Source organism: Chelon labrosus, assembly GCF_963514085.1.
Source record: "Chelon labrosus genome assembly, chromosome: 11".
NCBI lineage: Eukaryota > Metazoa > Chordata > Actinopteri > Mugiliformes > Mugilidae > Chelon > Chelon labrosus.
Window position 1 is genome coordinate 17661427 of NC_140344.1, and position 20772 is coordinate 17682198.

A 20772-nucleotide genomic window follows, 5' to 3' on the forward strand; every position below is an offset into this window, starting at 1 on the left:
GATGGGGGATGGCGATAAGAAGGAAACTGCAGTTTCTGGTCTTATCAGCTTTGTATCAGTGATGACTGCAAAGGGTTGTGGATGTGAGGATGTATTATTTGAACAAGAACTTTGGGGTACGCTCAGGGAAATGCTGTAAGGGTAGCTGCTAGCAGGGTCATAGGTTAGAACCCAAAAGTGAGCGTGTGAAAGATGAGGAAAGGCTTTTAGGAAGTACATGCCTCCAAGCCCTGTTACCTTGTTTGCACCAGTCTACTATAAACACATGCACACACGCTCAAATTGCACAACGCTAACTTATCGACTGCCTACTGTTAACACGGAGCATTTAACAGGAGGCCAAGGACAACATCTGTAACTATGGAAACTGAGAGCAGTTTAGACCCGAGACCGGAGCCATCGACGGTAGAACATCTCTAAAACCAATAATTCCTAGAAAATATAGACCTGTACTAATACAGTATCTTATTTCTCAATCTAATCTTATTCTGAAGGATTCTGTAAGTAGGAATGAAAAAAAAAAAATCAGATGATGCAAACAAGGTAACATAATATTTAAAAGAAAATGCATGAAACAAAATGTACAAAAGGGTTGTTCTCTTTCAACGAGCATAGCTGACAAGCTTGTTATGAAAAATCATTTTAAAACAAAAAGCTTTGGTTTACCCTAGGGTATATAACTTTAAGGTTTACACTCTCCGGTGTCCTCACATCTGCAGAAATATAAAGGAATTCATTGTACTTTGATGAATGGTCTAAAAAAAAAAAAAGAAACCCACAGATAACAGACAAAAACACCACTGTGCTTCAGATACTTGAGATAACTCTGGAGTTGGTGAGTGAGAAGCCTCCTTTCTGTGCCTCGTGTGCCTTAATGAGGTACAGTATGTCCCACAAATAGGTGCGGCACATATTAACAACAACACTGTAATGGAAACTAATACCAACAATGCCAATGAACTCTGAGCTCATTATCACCATCACAGTATATTGCCTTTAAACGTGGATTCATATGCATATTTTATAATGTATGTCATACACAACAAAAACAAAAGGTGATTTTTCATAATAAATGCTGAGGCAAATAAAGAGTAATATGACAAAGAATTAAACTCAGTGTCTAACAAGTATGCAATTTCAATCAATTAAGATCATTTTCACTGAGACTTGAATTTAAGTTATACCACCAGAGAAGTAAAACTATATGAATTAAACTTCAAATTATTTTTTTTTTCAGCCTACTGTTCTGTAATATAATATTGAAGGACTTTTTCAGTACATTTTACTAATAATCTCTTACCTGGCACCTGCCACAGGTGACTTCCTCCCTGGGTCAAGTGATGCTCCCAGCGGTTCCTCTCCCAGTGACCTAGTGTCTTTATTTAGCTGCTGTAGTCGTGAACTGAGCTCTCCCATAACAGATGGTTTTGTTCCCTCATCTGCACCCAGCCCCAGCCCTAGCCCACCAAGATTGCCCAAACTCCCAATGCCTAGCCCCACCCCTGGGCCACGGGGCTCCACTGGGTCCCCCCAAAGCTTGGACCTCCGCTGGAAGAGGTAGCGAGGCTTGGTGGGGGCTAGGCCAGTCACTGAGGCTGAACCACCTGAGGGGAGCCCAATTCCTCCAGCCGCAGCAGCAGCCAGGGCAGCTGCCTGTTGCTGTGATAGCAGCTCACTGTCAGAGCTCTGCTTCAGCAGAGGGTCCCTGAAGGTGACGGGGCCTTTACTGCCTCCTATCTGGGACTTGAGTCGGGGTTTAGGAGGCACTGGCGGCTTGTCGAGCACAAAAGTCTGCCCGTCGGCATAGGAGGTGTGCGTGGTGTGTGTATCGGCAGGCTCGCCGCTTTCTGAGGACAATGTGGACATGCTGGAAACCGTGGAGACGGTGCTGGTGGTCTCGAGATGGTGGTCTCGCTCTCTCTCACTGGAGCTGCGTGTGTCAGCCTCCTCCACGCCTGAGTCAGCCGCAGAGCCAGACTCGCCCACCGGTGGGGGCTCCAGAGGGTCAGAGGGCTTCCCTGAGACAGCTACTGCACTGGCTGGAGGTGGGGGCTGTGTTGGGGTTACAGTCGGGGTTGCTGGGGTTGAGGGAGTTTGGGGTGTCGGTGTTGCAGGGGTCGTGGAGGAGGTGGCAGGTTTAGCTGGGGACACTGGCGTCCCCTGTGCCTGTGCCAGCAGCCCGTTAGCAAACTCATCTGGTGGCGGAACAACTCCAATCTTACGTAGCTCCTCTCTTGTTTCCTCATCACTAGAGGATAACATGGCAGGGGGCAGGGTCACCGTGTATGGATCCACGTCCTCCTCTGAGCTTCCCTGAGCCAGACTCTTCTCTTGGGCTGGACTGGTAGGACGCTGAGTTTGAGGCAGGGCCTGGGGCTGGGCCTGGAGCTGGACCTGGGGTGAGGGGGCCGTGGGACTGGGGGATTTAGCCCGAGGACTTGGTGATTTACTGGGCTCGATAGATGCTGTGGCCGCTGTCTCCTCTAGTTCTGAACCTATCCCCACAGCCTGCCCATTACTAGTAGCATGGACCATAATTAGCCCTGCTGTCTTCTGTTGTGATGTATCCATAATGCTGATTAGCATACTTTTTTTATCCTCTAGTCTCTTCTCCTCCTTCCTTTCCTCTATTCTGGCCTCCATCTCTTGCCGGAATGATACAGGTGACTGTGATGTAGCCCATTGTGGTTTGGTAGGCTGGGGAACTAAAATTGAAGCTGGGGAGGATCCAGCTCCATACCCTGCTGCCTTGGCGCTTTTAGGTGAAAAAGGTGGAGATGCAGGTGCCCCTTCCCCATGAGGAGAGTCTTTGGTCTGAGTGTCAAAGAATAGTACACCCTGGCCTGCTCGCTCTTGTTTAGTCCGAGGCTCTGGGCTGCTAGTTGGGGACTGGGATGTCAATGCCCTCTCCCTTGCGGCCAGCGCAAGAGCCAGTGGTGAATTGGGGTCCAGGGGCTTTCCTGTAAGTGGGTGGATGAAGGTGGTACCACTAGGTGAGGGGCTTAAAGCCAAGGCAGGGGGAGGCAGCTGTCCCAGCTCTCGGGTCAGCATCCGTTCATCAATGGAGTGAGACTGAGTCAGAGAGGGGGAATCAGAGCTGGTAGTTGACGCCCCCTCCATGGTCCCAACAGAAAGGAAGACAGTGGATTTCCTCCGTTCTTCTAGGCGACGCTCACGATCTTTGACTGCTCCAGCAATTGCAGCAGCGAAGGGGCCCTTACCCTGAAACATCATCTCTCCTTGGGCACGCAAACGCTCTCGCTCAGCCATCAGCTGATGCTGGTAGTAGTCTGCACGGCTGGTGTGTGTGTGCCCATGGGTATGTGGGTGTCGTCCTGAGGGTGAGCTCTCTCGCGAGTGGGCAGCAGCTAAGGCCAAACTAGCTTTTTCTTGTGCATCTTCTACCTGTAGTTTAAGAACAAAACAATCTGGTCAAGATCCAGGAGTGCCTTCTGTAGTTAAAAAAGACCTAACATGCAACCTACCTGTAGCTGTTTCACCAGGGGACTTTTCTTCCTTTGGGGCTTGGTGGGTGTGTATAGTCCAATGCTAAATTGACCCACATTAGCGTAAGGGTTGTCAATAATCCGACCCTTCCTTTTGATTCGCTCAGGTGGAGTAGCAGCAGAAGGTCGGGGAATCTCCGTCGGTTCTACAGGTAGATGGGAAGAATCTTGCAGGATGATCATGGAGCGGGCTTTCTTCTGTCTCTCGAGGTGCGTGGCCTGTCGCTGAGCGGCCTCGTAAGGCAGGTCCAAGGAGGACGGCTTGAAGCTGGATCGTCCTCCAGGCTCATGGCCCTGACTCTGAGTCCTAGATGGTGGAGGCGGAGGGCAGAAAGCTGGGGGAGGACCGGTGTCTAGGTAGTAGGGTGGAGGAGGAGGTGCCGTTTGTGGAGGTGGAGGGATAGGATGGGGCTGTGCGTGGTCTCGGAGGCTGTCTGTCATAGAGGAACTGCGGGGAAATCGGTGCTCGCCTGCAAGGGCTGACAGCCGATCCTCCTCAGTGGCACCTGATGAAGGAGGGAAGAACACGGATCATCTGGTGATTTGGAAACTGAGCCTGCTATGTATATGAGGTCCACAGCTGCATCATGATCTGTTTACTTACATAGTTAATGATGTATCGGGTGCCTCAAACCAACTTGTAATTCTAACTATTTTTGACTTCTCTAACAATCAATTGAACATGAATTATGAGGAATTCATAATTAATGTTAATAATAATACAGTTGATCTGCTCTGTACTTGAACATCTGTCCTCTAAATATCATCTAAATATGCACTGTTCACATTCTGAATATTTAATAATATCTAAGTATGTATTTGTAACTCAGCTGTTGACATTTGTTGTCAAGGTTTGACCACTCAATTTCAGAATTTGTCAAATCAGATGGAAATTATTCTTGTCAGAACGTTTAAATTTGATGAGCCTGCAGCTTCATCCATTGCTCTATTTTATCTGTTGCTGTTTACACGCTGTTCTTTGTGGGTGCAATGATGCAGTTTATGAATTTAGAATGAAGCTCCCTCATCTTATTTTGTCTACTGTAGATACGATTACACTATCCATTCACCTTATCTGAATATGTACAGGATGGGTGATTGTTTTACCAAAAGACTTTGTCCTGGACATGCCCTTTGGTAGTGGTATGTGACCCCTCTCAATGCCCGGGTGAAGACCTCCGTGTAGAGTCATCCCTTGTCTCTCAAACAGTGACTGCAGCACAATACCCAGAATTGACTCTTGTTAAAGACAGTTATCAAGTTGTTACAGTTTCTAAATAAACACCTTAAATGTGATTGAGAATGCCAATAACAGAATACCAAGACGTGGCACAATGCAAACAGTGTAGGCTTTGTGTATATCGTGTGTCAGGCAGCATAGTAGCACATGTTGTCGGCCAGTGAGCTGTGTGTAGGTGCACTCACACTGATCTCTGCTGGTGTTATTCTCCTGCTGGTAGGTCGTTGTTTGACAGTGGCTGCTCTGTAATCTGCCTCAGATGGCTGAGAACGCAACATAGACTCCTGGGATGCCAACATCTCGTCCAGTCTCTCTGTTGAGAAAGAATTGAGCCAGAGGTAAATACCGTAATATAAGATCACGGAAATATTGTATCTGAGATTGAGATCACATGAGAAAATGTAAAGCTATCTCTAAAATACAGCTATCCACTGAAGTGCGATGTCATGCCCTGAAGTATTTACTTTCTCAGTACAGTTTTATTGTTGTCCACTAGTGAGTGAGTGCTGAGACGTAAAAGAGACAGAGTGAAAGAGAAAAGAGGAAAAAAAGAAGAGGAGAAAGAGTCCAGATGTTCTGCTTTTCTGCTCTAATCAACACTTCTTCCTAGTGATAAATCATCTTTATGGATTTAGAGAGGCGTCAATTTCTTGCCTCAGACTCACCTCCCCTTCTCCTCCGAGCAGAAGCTTGGTGAGAAAAAGATAGCGTCAGCAGAGGAGGGAAAATGACAAGAACAACCAACAGAAGTGACTACTCTAAAAGTTAGGAGACACACCAGGTTTTAATGACAAAGCGAAAGCAGAAATACGACAGGAAAGGAGGAGGAGAATGTTGCCAGTATCTAAGCATGCATGCCAGCTCTTTGGCACTCACCCAGTTCCTCAAGCTCAGCGGTCATGGACTTAGAGCGCAGTGTCAGGGTGGTGCTGGGAGCTCTCTTGGGCGGTGGGGGGGCTGTGGAAAAAAGGCATGGTGTTGAGGAGGAAGTTGAGTGGGATGAAAATCCTTTAGCTTTGCGGCTCAGTGCCCTCCTGGCATCCCCCAGACGGCCAGTCCATCCCGTCTTCACTGTTTTGATTTGGTCAAATTCTGATGAATTTGATGCGTCCCGCTTAGCCAGCGCCTTGTTCAGGCTACGATTAGAGCCCAACTTCTTCATGTTTTGTTCTCTGTTGGTCAGATGGCTTATAAAATCTGACAGTCTGTCTTCAAAACTTTTAGTGTTTTAGTCTTTGTGCTGACAGAATTCCTCTCTTTTGAGGAGCCCATTTGCAGTAAGCGTACAGCTCAGTCCTCTCTGTAACATCCCTAGCTTTCTGGATCCTCCCATGAAACAAAAGAAGACTATAGAATTTGCTTGCCTCAATCGGCGCAATGTGTGGGGAAAAGAGAGTGAATAAGTCATCCATCTTACTTTTAATTTGCTGTCTGTGTGCAGTTTCGCAGTTGTGCATCAGACAGAAACACACTGACACACCGGCACATGCACCTTTTCCCGCAGAGAAAACTCCTCGAGGGACATAATGACATGTGGACTGACAGACGAAGAGAAGACAGTAAATTCAAGAGCTAAGGAAAACAATGCACCGCAGAGTTTATAGAGCTCACAGGAGCCAGTCCCTCTACACACACAAGACTGAGCTCATAGTGTCGTATTCAAAGAAGTAAATCATATCAACCAAATGTTAGTTTCACAAACAAACCGCTTCAAATAAAACAATAAAACAAATGGAAAATAAAGGATTTAGGCATGTTAAATCTGCAGTAACAATGTAATGCCATGCAATCTGATTATAAAGCCATGTACAGCAGCAACGGTCTCTGCATGCTTTAACCTAACCAAGTTTCCTAACAGTACTCCTCGACGGAAAAAGAGCAGCCTGCTCTGAGATCGACCAGCTAACACTCAATGCACCACTGTAGTGCGACAGATCTCTAAATCCCACAGATAATGTCTTACAAGAGCATAACTATCACGCTGTCGTCAGCAGCTGCAGATCTAGTGTACATACGCCATCCTGGGTATTGTCCATATCAAACATCTTCATTTTCTCACCAGCCTGCACATTCTGGTACAGGAGCAGGGAGCAGAGGAGATGGAGGAGGATGGAGAAAGAGAGAGGAACAGACACAGACTCAGAGGGAGAGAGAGTTGCTGTAGCTGTAATGTAATGCTTAATTCAAACATGCAGTGTAGTCACCATGGCAACGGTGGCAGTAGTGAGGCCACGCATGGTGCAGAGAATGTGTGTTTGCTTGTGAGGCAGTGTGTGCCAGCAGCATGGGTCTTGTGCAAAAGGTGTAGCACAATAAGCAGAGTAAGTCCCCCCGGAGGAGCTGAGCAGCAGCAGGAGACGGTGTTCAACACAGATTAGGGCACAAAAGATAAAGACATTTGGGAGAAGTTTGAAGCAAGAGTGAAGAATTTAGTTCTCTCTCGTCTCTGAAGTACCAGATACGCTCCATCTAGTCCATGGCTAATTGCACCCTCTTTCGCTTAGCACTTGTCTGCTCATCTCTCCTCTAGCTGACTATGAAATAATTTTACCAACCATTGTCTTGACTGTCTACCTCAATTGTTCCGTCACTTACCAAATATATCTAAAATCTGAGCATCTTAAACACAAGCTGAGACGAGAAAGCATTAATGACGGCAACTCTGGAATTCAATAAATGAACACTGAACCACTAATTAAATGTATAAGCATGGCAAAAACAACAAAACAAAAAAAAGCAATTATGTATATATACTTTCATTACATTTTAAAGCATTTACCAAGCATATGCACTGCATATACTGTACTGACAGGTGTAACATTTTTTCCTTTTAAACATGCTACAACAGATTATTACTTAGTTGGAACAAGACCGACATCTGGTTATATATCCGGTTCTGACCCAGTTCTATATGTCATCATGTACAGTATAAAAAAAACCCAAATAAACATCTCTAACGAGTTGGAACGAGTTGGCAGTCCTAACTTCTCTGGTGTTTTGTCAGTCCCAGAAGGAGTCAAACATACAACCTCCTTAGAAAACGCAAATTGCCATTTTACATTTAAGTTTCTGTATATGAAATGAAATGAAACAAGCGTTAAGTAGTGAGCTTTAGAAGGTAATAAAATGCGTCACTTTGGAGAATGTCTGGGTAGTACAAGCCTGATCTATTTTCCAGCCTTGGTGCTGGAGCTAAGCAATAACAGACATTGAGGTATTGATCTTTTCATCTAACTCTCCACCATGAAGTGAACAAGCATTTTCCCCAAACTGCTAACCTTTTAAGACGACTGTGACAAAGAGTTGAAAAAGGTTAAAAAAGTTTTTCTTCAGTGTGTGTGTGACAAGTATAAAAACAACATGGGTGACAGAAAGAAAGACAGAGAGAGCAGGACAGAACAAGAGAGTCCACAAAAGCCTTGAGCATTATTTAGTTGATAGAGTGCTGTCCCATTGAACCTAGGGGAAACTAATTCATCCCCGTCTCTGCATCTCAATAATCACAAAGTGGTGCACACACCACTCTACCACGGAGAAAACACACAACAGCGTATACACATTTTTGAGGTCACTGTGCCAGGACTGTGTGGGCAGCTGAGTAATGGCGAGCCGTGGTTGACATGGAAACTACATGAATTTACAGCAGGGAAACGTGGCTGAAATTACTTAGACAACAGAAATAATCGTATCTCGTTCCGTATCAAAGCATAAAGTTAATCAACAGACGTTAAGAATGACATACGCAAAGAAACATATCTTGGATGACACAAAATACTTTAATTAAGCCTTATGTATAATTAGTGCAACATGTTCTTTATTAATGGCTAACGTATCACTTGCATAGTAAGTACATATGAATTTATCACATGATGCAGCATTTCAAATGTGGTTTCACATTATATATTATATTTTTTCAAGGGAAACGTAATCCAGTGAAAAGGGCTTACAGTAATCACATCTGTCCTGGTCATTATAATAGATGATTACAATTGCAGTCTCATGCAGATTTGTATTTTATGTGAATATGAATTAATGAAATTGTCTCGGCAGGACCCCCTCAAGGGAGAATTATCAATCCACTTGACGAGGGCTGCCAGGTGCTTTTCATGCACTTTCCTGTTTCCATCACTACTGGCTATGGCAGATTGTCATTGTTTGAGTAGACTCCACAAGGCAGCCCGAGGCAACACCAAATTTCATCTCATCATATTATCAAGTCATCTTATTGGATTTTTTTTATTTTTTGGAAGTTTGCCTTTAGTAGTAAGTGTGTAATAGTGTGCATACAATTAGATGGGTTATTATGAGGGTAAACTTTGTTTATAATGTTATGTACAGCGTTAAAAGACACAAAATCAACATCTCTAAGCACACCACTTCATTACTGTAAGCAAAATACTTGATCAGCAATTTTGGGAATGATTCTGTCCCAAACCATTTCCTCCATATAAGTGCCTGATCACTGTAACTGCATTAGTCAATATGTACTTGTAAAAGGGAGGACACAAAAGAACCAAGTAACTCCCTTTTTGTCTTTACCTTTCTTGCGAACGACTTCCTCCGACTCAGGTTTGCGCGTGACAGAAACCACCTTCATCAGCAGTCTGTTGCCCCCTTGCCGGATCAAGGACACCACCTGCTTATGGCCCACCTTCACTACGTTCACCCCATTTACCTAAAAGAAACACACAAAGACTTAGGTGCCAACCTTGTCAGTGTTCTTTATTGAGCAATAACGCATTATTTAAAAAAGAAGAAGGTAAAATCTCATATATCCTTTGCAAATATTCACTCTTTGCAGGTACACAAAGACACATTGTTTGCCTCATGGCCACAGCTGCAGCGTAGGTCAGAACCCTGCAGCTGTTCTCTTTTGCTTCTCTGTTCAAAGTCATCGCCAGTTTGTTGTGAGATAAACGCAGATGAAGTAGTAAGTGAAGCGCTGTCCTTAATCACCTCAATGAGGAAGTCCCCTGTCCTCAGACCAGCTCTCCAAGCCACTCCTTCCACGTCCACAGACTCCAGATACTGCAGGGCAGGGAACGCTGGGGTGGGGGTGAACTCTTCAATGGGAGTCTCGGCTGAGAAGGAACAGTGAGGTTTTAAATCCGCCCACAACAGTGAAGTAAAATTTAAAGCATCCTTTTATTCATTTTACAAGATAATGAAGACAAAATGTATTATAAACAGCAAAGAATATGTGGAAAACACTGGCTGCTGGTCCACTATATTTAATGTCCTTGGAGGCTTGGAGGCAGTAATGAATTGTTCAAAACTCACATTTTTACTTTTACCTAAATGACACAACGAATACATTTGCACGGTGTTTAGTTCTATTTGTTGAGTATATTAGACCGAGAAGTCCTGATCGCTCTGTGGATTTATTTGTGTTGCCTGCTGCATCTAAACAATGCTACAAACACACACTCACTCTTGCACAACTCACGCATGTTTCGACTAAAATATACACACTCTCATACAGTAGAGCACATTAGGATAGTTGGTTAAGTGAGTGCGCTACCAGAAACTCAATCTTGGATAGAATCCAAGTAAATCACTGACACATGAGAGCTCTCACAGGACCATGAAGCTGTGTGTGTGTGTGTGTTTAAGGGTACAGGAGAGTAAAAGACAGACTGAAAAAGAGTGTGGGGTGAGCCAAGATCCATGGTAGTGAGTGATGGAGCAGTAAAGCACACTCAGACTCCCGGCAAGGTGCCTGAGAGGGGTTGCCATGGTAACCAGCCCGAGCAGGGAGCTGGCACGTGCTCGAGTAAAATGAATTTGCGGTGACAGAGACGAGTAGAGGGGCGATTTCGGTCGAAAACGCGCAAGGTACGACAATATTTGGAGAGGATAATGGACAGGAAGGATATGAAGGAGGCAGCGGAGAGGGGACAGGAACACAATTAAGTATGGACAGGGCAGAACTCTAGTGAGATAAGAGAGAGACGGAGGCAGAGAGGAGAGTGTCTCCACTAAAGCTCAGCACCATGTGAGTGGAGCAGATGGGACAGCGAGCTGACAGCTCAGCCAAGGATGACGCCACCAAAGGGGCTACATGCACTCACACACTCACACACACATACCCAAAAGCCTGAGTGCATCTGAGTATACAAGCTGAGTGTTGACCAAAGCTGGTTGTGTTGTTGACTCACACAGTAACAATACCGACTGTGCCGTAGTCTGTGACCCAGATCAACAAAGCTACTTCTCACACCACAACCCTCACACAGACTGAAAACAGATAGGCGGTGGATGTTTTGGTAAAGGTGTGCATCTGTGTGTGTATTGCTCACCTTTGGCTCCCCGCAGGACAAAGCCAAACCCCTCATTTTCTTTCTTCTGTAAAACAGCATTCTTCTCCTCTATGATATAGTCACTGTGAAGGAAAGAGCAGAGGGATAGCAGGTATGACTCCAGCACCATCCTCACACACACAAAGAGAGAGGGGCGAGAGAGAGAGCAGGGGGAGTAAAGAGGGTCGGTCGGTGGGAGTGGAGACTTGGGGAGGAGGTGGAGGCAGACACGCACGAAACCACACACGCCTGTATTTCCTTTACCAATCAAGTTAAAAGCCAAGCAAGAAACCACAACTCAGGATTCCCAGGAGTTGTGTATTTACACAGGTGGAGAGAGAGAGAGAGTGAGCAGGCGATAGAGTGAGTCCTCATGATTGAAGCATCGTTGGGATAAAACCTAAGAGTGAATCAATCTTCTGACTGATCCTTCAGATGAGACTGCTCCTGAGAAGTGTGTTGAGGGCTTCCGCGTGAGAAACTGACAGAGACGGCTCAGATGCAATTCTGTGCCCTGACTAATGACAGAAGGAACAGGACGGCAAAAGTAAGAGAGCAGTTCATCACTGTCTGATCTTCCTGAGTATTCAGGGGTGGTGGCTGGTAGGCGGTGTTGACCTGCGGTGCTCTGCACATATTTCCTGCATATGTGTTCAAAGCCGCTGAGCCAAAGGCAGTGTTAGTAAAGCAGCATCTTCAGCAGCACAGCAAAAAATCAGCAGTGCGGTTTGTTGTGCATGCAAAAACAATTGGTATGAGTTAATGTGGTCATAGATGTAGAGGAGTACATTATTAGACATCTGAATAATACTTAATCGACAGTAAAATACAACTTTTAGTGTATGTATCTGTATTGTACAGTTAGGTCCCTATAAGTTGTATTTGCCCTTGTGCCGTTTTCTGTTACGTTAGACTTTAATATTAATTAATTGCTTTTTACAATAATGAGGATCCAGACTGTTGTCTTCTGTGGACGTCCAGACCTTTTGAGATTACAGAGCTCACTAGTGCGTTCTTTTTCTAGTAGAACTGTTGATTTAGCTTCTACTGATGTTCATGTTATATCTCTGAAGGATGACCTGTTTCACTTGCATTAAGGGCTCCTAAAAAACACATATTATTGTGTTCACAGAAACCGTTTCAAAATGCAAAGCCACACTTTGAAATAAAACCAGACCCTTTTACCGGTTCTACTGATGAAGAACTGCTTAAGGAATATCTCCCATCTGTGCATAAAACAGCACTAACACTGAATGTATAGCAGCTGAAAACAGGGAACTATGTATTTCATCTTTCCCCCAGTTTGGATGTTTACTTCTAATATGAAGCTGTAATTATGCAGTTTAAGCCTATATTCATTACCCAACTGTAAGTTCAATATGTTTTGACGAACAGCTTAAATATACGGACCAAGCTGCAAGTATTTCTATAGTATAAAGGTGGCCTGAATATGTCACACTCTATGAGTAGATGATTTGAATGTAAGATTCCTTAATCTAAGTCTAGTGTACACAACAGCAATAAACTGCAGCACATCTTCCAATCTTTTCACAACACACTTACACTGAAAGGGACTGCCGCCAGTTTACACCCTGAACTTCTTCACAAATGGCTGTATTTTGAGTTTCTGCGTTACCAGTCATTCTACCTCATCGCTGAGGCAGATACAGAGGGCTTGTGTTCAGGTTGCAACTCAGTGGGTGGCTGCAGTGTCATTGGCTAAGATACACTCCACTCTCTGAGACTTACCAGGGGAAGACAGAGCTCCTGCTGCCAGAGCCAGGAGACGCGAAACAAACCTTTCTGCGGGATGGAAGCCAAAGGTTTGTTTTCGTAAAAAGCTATCTATCCACTTTTGCTCTAATTATTATGCACAGTAAACTGTGTCGGTTAAGCATCACTAAGATACTTTGTTTGAGCCAAAACCCTTTCATCCAGTATGCTTTCATCTCTGCTCTATGCCCCGAAATGCAGCATTAATGCAATGTGCTCACTGTCCTCGTTCAGAAGCTCTATCCGCCTACGTATGAACTCGAACAATGTAAGACTCACTTTTCCAAATGGTAAATGTTTTCTCAAAATAAACCTGTCCCTTTGACATTTCTGATTTTAATATTCCAGAGACTGTAGCTCGGAGCTGAGATGTTGTACAACGCAGCGCAAGTTAAGTCTCTGATCTACACAGGCCTCAAGCTGACATATGGAACTGGTAGTTTATTCAGACATTCATAAGGTCTGACCCATAGACTGTATATAAAATGTGACACAGTGACATCTCACATTGTTTTTTTTTTTTTTAAACCTTTTTTTTTTTAAACCAGACGATTTAAGCCAGGAACAGCCCAAACATATCTCTTTTAGGACTAATACCTACTTAATTAAAGAACTATCTTTAAAAAGGATTGTTTTAAAATCCATCGTTCGGAGCCAGGGCCATCACTGGTATTGCACTTAACTTTCCACACTGGCTTCACTTTTCAGACCAGGTGGTTACATCCATTTTTAATATACTGTCTATGATCTGCCATTAAAATTTTAATTTTGAGCAGCATTCACTTTTACTGTGAAGCCTCTGTAAATTATAAAGACATTCACTTTTACGTTTTATTTCTCCACTTATCAACTAAACTATGTTTGGTTACAGGTACTACCTTTAATTCCAAAGTAAAAACACAATGTCATATATATGTATAGTTATAGCTATAGTTACAGACTAATGGCTTTAGTAAAAGTCTGGAGCTCTGGTTACACAAGTGACATTTAATCTGGCTAAATCCTAGAATGCAAGGAGCTGACATTTTATAAAAGGCTGCGGAAGTAGGTAGAAATTCTGCTCATACAGTCGTCTAGCTCTGTGTATATCAAACTGATAAACTGTGGCATTAAAGTGGGACTTTGCATCATAACAAAACCTCATGTAGCCTGCCCTCCACTCTGAGCAAACAAATCTGATTTAGAAGACGGGGGGCACCCACATACTCTAGACAATAAATGTCATATTGAGACAAGAGCAGGACAACAGAGACATGGACAAAGAGTCAAAGACTAAAACGTTAAACATACTGAATGAGAAAAAAATGGCAACCAATCAAAACAGGAATGTGCCCACACACTTGCATGTAGAGTATATGCTATGCATCTGTGTGCATAGTCAGGCCACACACACAGATGCAAACTCAGTTACATAATACACCGATCAAGCATAACATTATGATAAAATCCTAATATTGTGTAGGTCTCCCTTGTGCCTCCAAAACAGTTGTGACTCATCAGAGAATGAACATGGGCCTTCTGAGGGTGTCCTGTGGTGTCTGGCAACAGGATGTTGTTAGTGGGGGCCTTTGGGTCCTATGGGTTGAGGGGAGGGACCTCTGTGGATCAGGCTTGTTCCACAGATACTTGATCAGTTTGGGATCTAATGAATTTGGAGGCCAGGTCAACACCTTGTGCTGTTCTTCATGTTTTTTGAGTTGTTCCTAAACTCTTATATGTATTTAGTCTGTGTCAGGCTGCATCCTGCTGGAGATGGCTGCTGCCATCCAAGGAGTGTCACTGCTATGGGGTGGGGGTGCCTGGTCTGGTCTAGGTGGGTGCTACATGTCTAAGTAACATCCACACGAATGTCAGGTCCAAAAGTTTCCCAGCAGAACATTGTATTGTCACAAGATGGTCAATGTTATTTACTTCTCCTGTCAGTCTTCATAATGTTATGCCTGATCGGTGTACATTCCTGCATATTCCTGTGCATGGTAGAGTTGGGTGCACTGCCAGCCTCATACCTTTAGATGGCAGCAGCTCCATAGCACCTTTCCACATGCACTTCATTAACCCTGTGTAGTCTATTACGTGACTACACGTGGTCTGCAAAGTGCTGTAGCATGCCATCTCAAAGAAAGAGGGTGTACCTGTATGAGGTGAAGTTGTCGTAAGATCCCACAGTGTAGTGTCTGAACAGTCTCTTGGTGCGGTCCTCTCGAGTCTCTGTAAAACAGATCAAATGCCTTTTAATCTAATCAGACAATCCAGAACCTCCACGTTTTGCATAATATTATTTTCTTTTTATTGTAAGCCGACACCAAGGTTTGAAGACATAAAGGCTAAAAAAAAAGAATAAATGTTTTTATTTGAGGTTAAAATACAGCACTGTATGTCAATTAGTCTCCAGATTATCGCTCTTTAGGATTTAATTTACCTATTACAAGGTGTTAAAATCCTCAAACTGTGACAAGGTTATTAATGTGATTGAACATCCAGGGTCCAAAGCTTGTATCCTGAGTGTGACATGAAAGCAAGATCAGCCATATCTGCCAGTGTGATGTGCTCTTTTAGCATTTCATCACAGAACTGAGTAAATGAGCTGAAACTAGAAGTGTTCCAAGATTGCAGTTAAACATGGTTTAGGAAGTACAATTGTTTTTTTAAAATTTTTATTAAATGCATTTCTGCTTGTTACAAATGCACAAACTTCCCCAAACGTCAAGGCTGAGTGTGCTCCAATTCTTAGCATGTTAGTGTAAAAATGTCAGCAATAATCTAATTCAGCGAGCACAGAGAGGAATTAAGCTGCCACAGAGAAGTAATTATCATTAACATGCTTCATTTATCATAACCTACCAGAGTATAATTGTTCTATGGTAATTTCTTTGCTTTTGAAACAGTAAAGTAATGGCATAATTCTGCCTTTAAAAGGTTTCGTTTTAAAGGAAATGCATTAGAAGGGGAGCTCAGTTAATACTGTGTGTGCTTGGGTTCAGCGTATGTGTGTGCGTGGTTCCTATCAGAAAGTGGATTTATCCCGTGGGAGTGCTGATAGAGATCGATGCCCTCTCCCCATGCCAATAATACACACTGCATCTCCACTAAACAGCAATCTGCTGACTACACACCGCATGACCCTTTGAGGCCACACAGAAACTCTTAATTGGGCAAAGCTATGAAAGCAAGGAGCGCCGTGGTGGTGATGTGAGACACGCAGCATGTCGCCATGAGTCTGCCGTGTCCCCCCCCCCCGACTTCTCACTTAACTGTCTGCATTGTAACAGAGGTAACACGTAAAGATGTGTTTTAAGCTATACACATGCAGCAGCCAATTTATTAGGTTCACTTGTGAATGCATTCTAATATAAAAGTCCTGCATTAAATCTTAGTGGGATTCAGACAGTTTTCCAAAATGATCACAGACTTGAATTACCGTTTCGACATAAATTGAAGATTATAACATTCATGAAGGAGGATTTAGTGCAAGACTGTTATATTAGAATGCGCTCTAATTTCATTTTCTGTAGTGTACCTAATGAAGTGGCCGGTGGGTGTGTATGTGGGAAAGAATAAGATCAAAAAGGGAAAGAGATCAAAGTAAGTGAACACACTTGAAGTGACTGGCATCCTAAGATGCACTTTATCCTGTCCATCTCACTGTACGGATGAGTGACAGACTGTCGGCTGAGAACAACTTGAAGCTCTGATAACTGCATTCCCTGACACTCGGTGTCACAACAGAAAGGCGTAAAATGAAAAGGGATTCGGGAGAGCCGCTCCAAGTTCTCGATTTCACTTAACTTCAGCCCATCAGACTCTGAACTTCCTCTCTCACCTTCCTTCTCATTTTCGTCATTCGCCTTTCCCTTATGATCTTTTAATTTTTAACTATTTTTTCAGCGTGACTGTAAACGTGTGTCTTTGCTATTTTCCCTCAATGCAAACCCCACGCACAAGAAGACATATGTCAGGATGAGTGAGAGCTCCTCTGTCATTTTCGGTTCTGCTGAGATATAAGTCTAAAAATAACTGGTGTCTTTCCAATCACAGAGGTTAGTCGGTCTGGGCAATAATTTCCTCTGACACCTCACTATATGACTGCACAGTCTGTATACATATATATATATATATATATATATATATATTCATTCATGCATTTTCTGTAGGGATGTCCCGATCCGATCACGTGATCGGAAATCGGGGTCGATCACGTGGTTTCAGACTCGATCGGAATCGGACGTTACATCCCGATCAGGGATCGAATATATATATATATATTTATATTTATTCTCATTATTTTTTTTATCAGATCTATAATATTTCAAAACAAATGGGAAAAATAACAGCTGAGTATTTGCTGTTATGTGGTGGTACAGAGTCAGACCGTCTCAACTCCACACAGAAACAACGTATGCGGCATGACGTCACTTTGGATCGGATCGGGACTCGGTATCGGCAGATACTCAAAATCAAATGACTCGGACTCGGACTCGGGGGCAAAAAAACCTGATCGGGACATCCCTAATTTTCTGTAACTGCTTGTCCTCTGGAGGGTCGCGGGAGGGCTGGAGCCTATCCCAGCTGTCATTGGGCAAGAGGGAGGGGTACACCCTGGACAGGTCGCCAGTCTATCGTAGTGCTAACACAGAGAGACAGACAACCATTCACACTCACATACACACCTATGGCCAATTTAGAATCACCAATTAACCTAAGGAGAATGTCTTTGGACAGTGGGAGAACATGCAAACTCCACACAGAAAGGCCCCAGTCGGCCAGTCTGCATATTGTGCAAACTAAAATATAAGTACTGTAGACTAGATGAGAAAGTTTCTTTCCTGGAATAAAAGCGAGTGGGTGTTTTTGTATGATTATACTTTGTGTGGATTAGAAGGTTACTCCATGTCCGGTCTGGGGAGGGAAGACATGACATTTTGTTAGCACCGGCTGTCAAAAGGAAGTAGTAATGAAAGAAAAGGTGATATTTGGGGAGAAAGTTGTAGATGAGTCAGCGCTCGTCTTCTCCTGCACATTTAGAGTCTTTTACGACCGTCACTCAGCTTTCACACAGACACACACACACACACATTCAGCCATACACATCATCGAAAAGCTTTCACTTCAGACAAGGTAATGGATAACTTTAGAAGTTGGTGAGCGTGAATGTATACATTGTGTAAAAATATTGTAAGTACGGTACGTGTGTGTGTGTCTGTCTGTGTGTACTACGCACACCGCACACTCTTTGATACCAGATGCAGTCTTAAAAGTGTAAAATGCAGCTCATTCATCACAACTGTCATGTATTTTGTACAGCCCAGGAGCATCTAAAGGCAAGGCCCTGATAGCACAGATAACCCCCAACTCCACTTCCATCTATCACACACACACATGCGCGTACACTCCAAGCTGCTTGGAGATATTATTGGAGATATCCAGGTAGAACATTTACTTCCTGTTATCCTTCAAACTATTTAGAAAATATTCAAAGAGTGGAGAAGAGAAGAGAAAAACTGAAGTGTAGTTTATAAAAAACATAGAGTAAAAAGAAGGGAGGAAGGTCATCACCCTCTGAAGGACAATATGAGGGACGACTGCCTGAATGCTGAGGTCTGTCTCAGAACATGGCTTAATAAGAGAGATCTACCATGTAGACAGAGAGAGAGAGGTATTTTTACAAGAACAATGTGCTGCATTGTGAGTTAGTTTTGTGCTGCATGACAGACATACTTAGATGGATATGACCTGTAAGAAAAGATCAAATTTTAATTTCTTGAGTCACTCTCATGTCTGTGGCAAACTGATATGACTCAGCAGCACTCACTCCTACAGTCGCTTGTTAAAGCTTTTATACAGTATGTTCCTTTTGCAGCAGCTGCCAGGAGAAAGTCTCCGTTGCAACGGATGTAATATTTTTCACATTTCTGACAGCTTCTGGCACAAGCGTCGGTTGCCACGAAGAATAAACAGGCAAAGAAACAGCTAGAAAAAGTAAAGAGACCTTATGTTGACCATTCAAGGTTGCAGAGATGTACTGTGGGCAATTTTATTGTACTTTAAGACGTTTTCTAGAGACGCTGGCTCCCTCGGTCTGTACCAAGCAAGAAATCAACACATGCATTGTTGGTTTTGGTCCATTTAGGGTTCACAAACAAAACTAAAGCCGGAAGTTAAGCATCTAAATGATGCAAATTCTAATGAGTTTTGATTATTATATAACTCTACTGCTGACCTGTTTTGTGGAAAATAAATAAAATTGAATTGAATTTACATGGAAGTAGATCTAGTTTTACATGTTTACATGTAAAAGTTTTTGGTACAAAACACAGCTAATATGGCAGTGGTTATCAAAGTGGTTTTTGGTCAAGTAATACAGTCAAAACTGTTGAACAGGTTGCAAATAAGTGCTGGAGATTTGTATAAAGTCATGATTCTTGGTACAAACTTGAAGTTGGAGCCATTTTTGATAGATTAATGAAATACTGAAAGACTATTAGCCTATTAACTATTAAGACTAAAGCTGGGAGTACGTACAATAACTGTACCAATCACCCTGCATGAAATTAGGGTTTGATTACATCGATTGCTTCTTAAAACAAGCTTCAATAAGGGGCTATATTTTTTCAAAGCATATCTCACAGGCGCACTAACAACCTTCCAAATTAATTACCCGTACTGTGTAATCAACCTATTCACAGTAAACATTCTGACTTGTCACAGTGGGAAAAGTGTGGGTGTAATAATGACGGCTGAATTCCAGTTCAGAGAAATTCTGGTAGTTCACTACACTGACACACTTGATGAAACTGGGCCATCATCTGGACACCTATGCCTTCATTAGTAGTAATTGTAAAAGCCAATAAATTAATTTTGTATTTTGCTAACCACCACCAAAGAGCTTTTGTAATCTTAAACAAGGCGATGTTATTCCTCTTTGTACCGTGACTAGAAATCTAGCCATTTGTTTTCTTTTGAACACTAGCGTCTTTTTTTACGTCAAGAGAGCTAAACACATTGCTTCACTTAAAAAATCCTTTGTACACTGCAGATGTTTCACTAACTTCCAGAGATAAATGCTCCACGTCTGCTCATCCGCAGACTTAATGTGGTATTGATTGAAGGGTTTTGTTTCTACGTGTAATGAGCGATAACTCATCCATAGAAATGTGAAAATAAGCTTCATTCTCATTGGTGGTACAATACAATACAAAGCATATTCAGCACATCCAGCCACATGCCAGGCCTTTTGTCAATCTGCTAACATGCTAATACAGGTCTTTCTAAAGCCCACAGCGCTTCTCCATTCCGTACAGATTGTAACACCTTCACTGTCCTTGTCTGAAGGACGCAAGAGCCAATTCATGCACACAGATGAATGGAAAGACAAACCAACACAGAAACACATACACACACAGTCTATGAACCCTGCTGAATGAGAATTAACCTATGCTGTTTTACCACAGATAAGAGCTGCACACAAACATGCACACACATACACGCAAACGCACACTTATCAAGCGAGCCTCATTGACTTTTTAATTCTTTCCTTCCCCACCCCCCACTCATGACTCTTTCTCTCCTGTTCCCTCTGCTTCCTCGTTCATACTTTATGTGTTAACCTCCTAAATCCGGTGGAAAGGCACCTACGAAGGGCCGTCTTCGTAACTCAGAGGGCTCCCTACACCTTGAATAGTAAAACAGTATTCAAATTAATCAGAACAATGCTGGACTCCTCGGTGTAACGGCATTCAAAGAGCCACACAGCCTGAGAGCTTACTTGTAGAACAATAATTCACTTTTCCTTCTTTCTCTTTTGTGCTATCACATAATTTGCCTGTCGTTCCACAGATCCGACAGGGACTCACTGAAGCATGCAGATGGATACAAGCCTCACCCACATCACACACAGGACACACCAGTGTCTTCATTTTATTTTTCCTCTTCATTTTCCTGTGTCTAAATGCGATTT

The 20772-nt window shown here is 43.2% G+C and overlaps 1 protein-coding gene across 1 annotated transcript in view; it reads right to left on the minus strand.

Annotated features, from left to right (window-relative positions):
- shank3a (SH3 and multiple ankyrin repeat domains 3a) overlaps window positions 1-20772 on the minus strand; it is a gene marked incomplete at its 3' end in the record, with an annotated part of 136045 nt that overhangs the window by 4560 nt on the left and 110713 nt on the right. Inside the window, exons 15-24 of the mRNA XM_084555486.1 lie at window positions 14951-15026; window positions 11046-11128; window positions 9703-9827; window positions 9286-9421; window positions 5623-5703; window positions 5412-5435; window positions 4932-5059; window positions 4614-4719; window positions 3486-4012; window positions 1301-3405 (exon numbers count right to left, since the gene is read on the minus strand). Coding sequence (XP_084411612.1) covers window positions 1301-3405; window positions 3486-4012; window positions 4614-4719; window positions 4932-5059; window positions 5412-5435; window positions 5623-5703; window positions 9286-9421; window positions 9703-9827; window positions 11046-11128; window positions 14951-15026 — 3391 coding nt within the window. The remainder of the gene's footprint in view (window positions 1-1300; window positions 3406-3485; window positions 4013-4613; window positions 4720-4931; window positions 5060-5411; window positions 5436-5622; window positions 5704-9285; window positions 9422-9702; window positions 9828-11045; window positions 11129-14950; window positions 15027-20772) is intronic.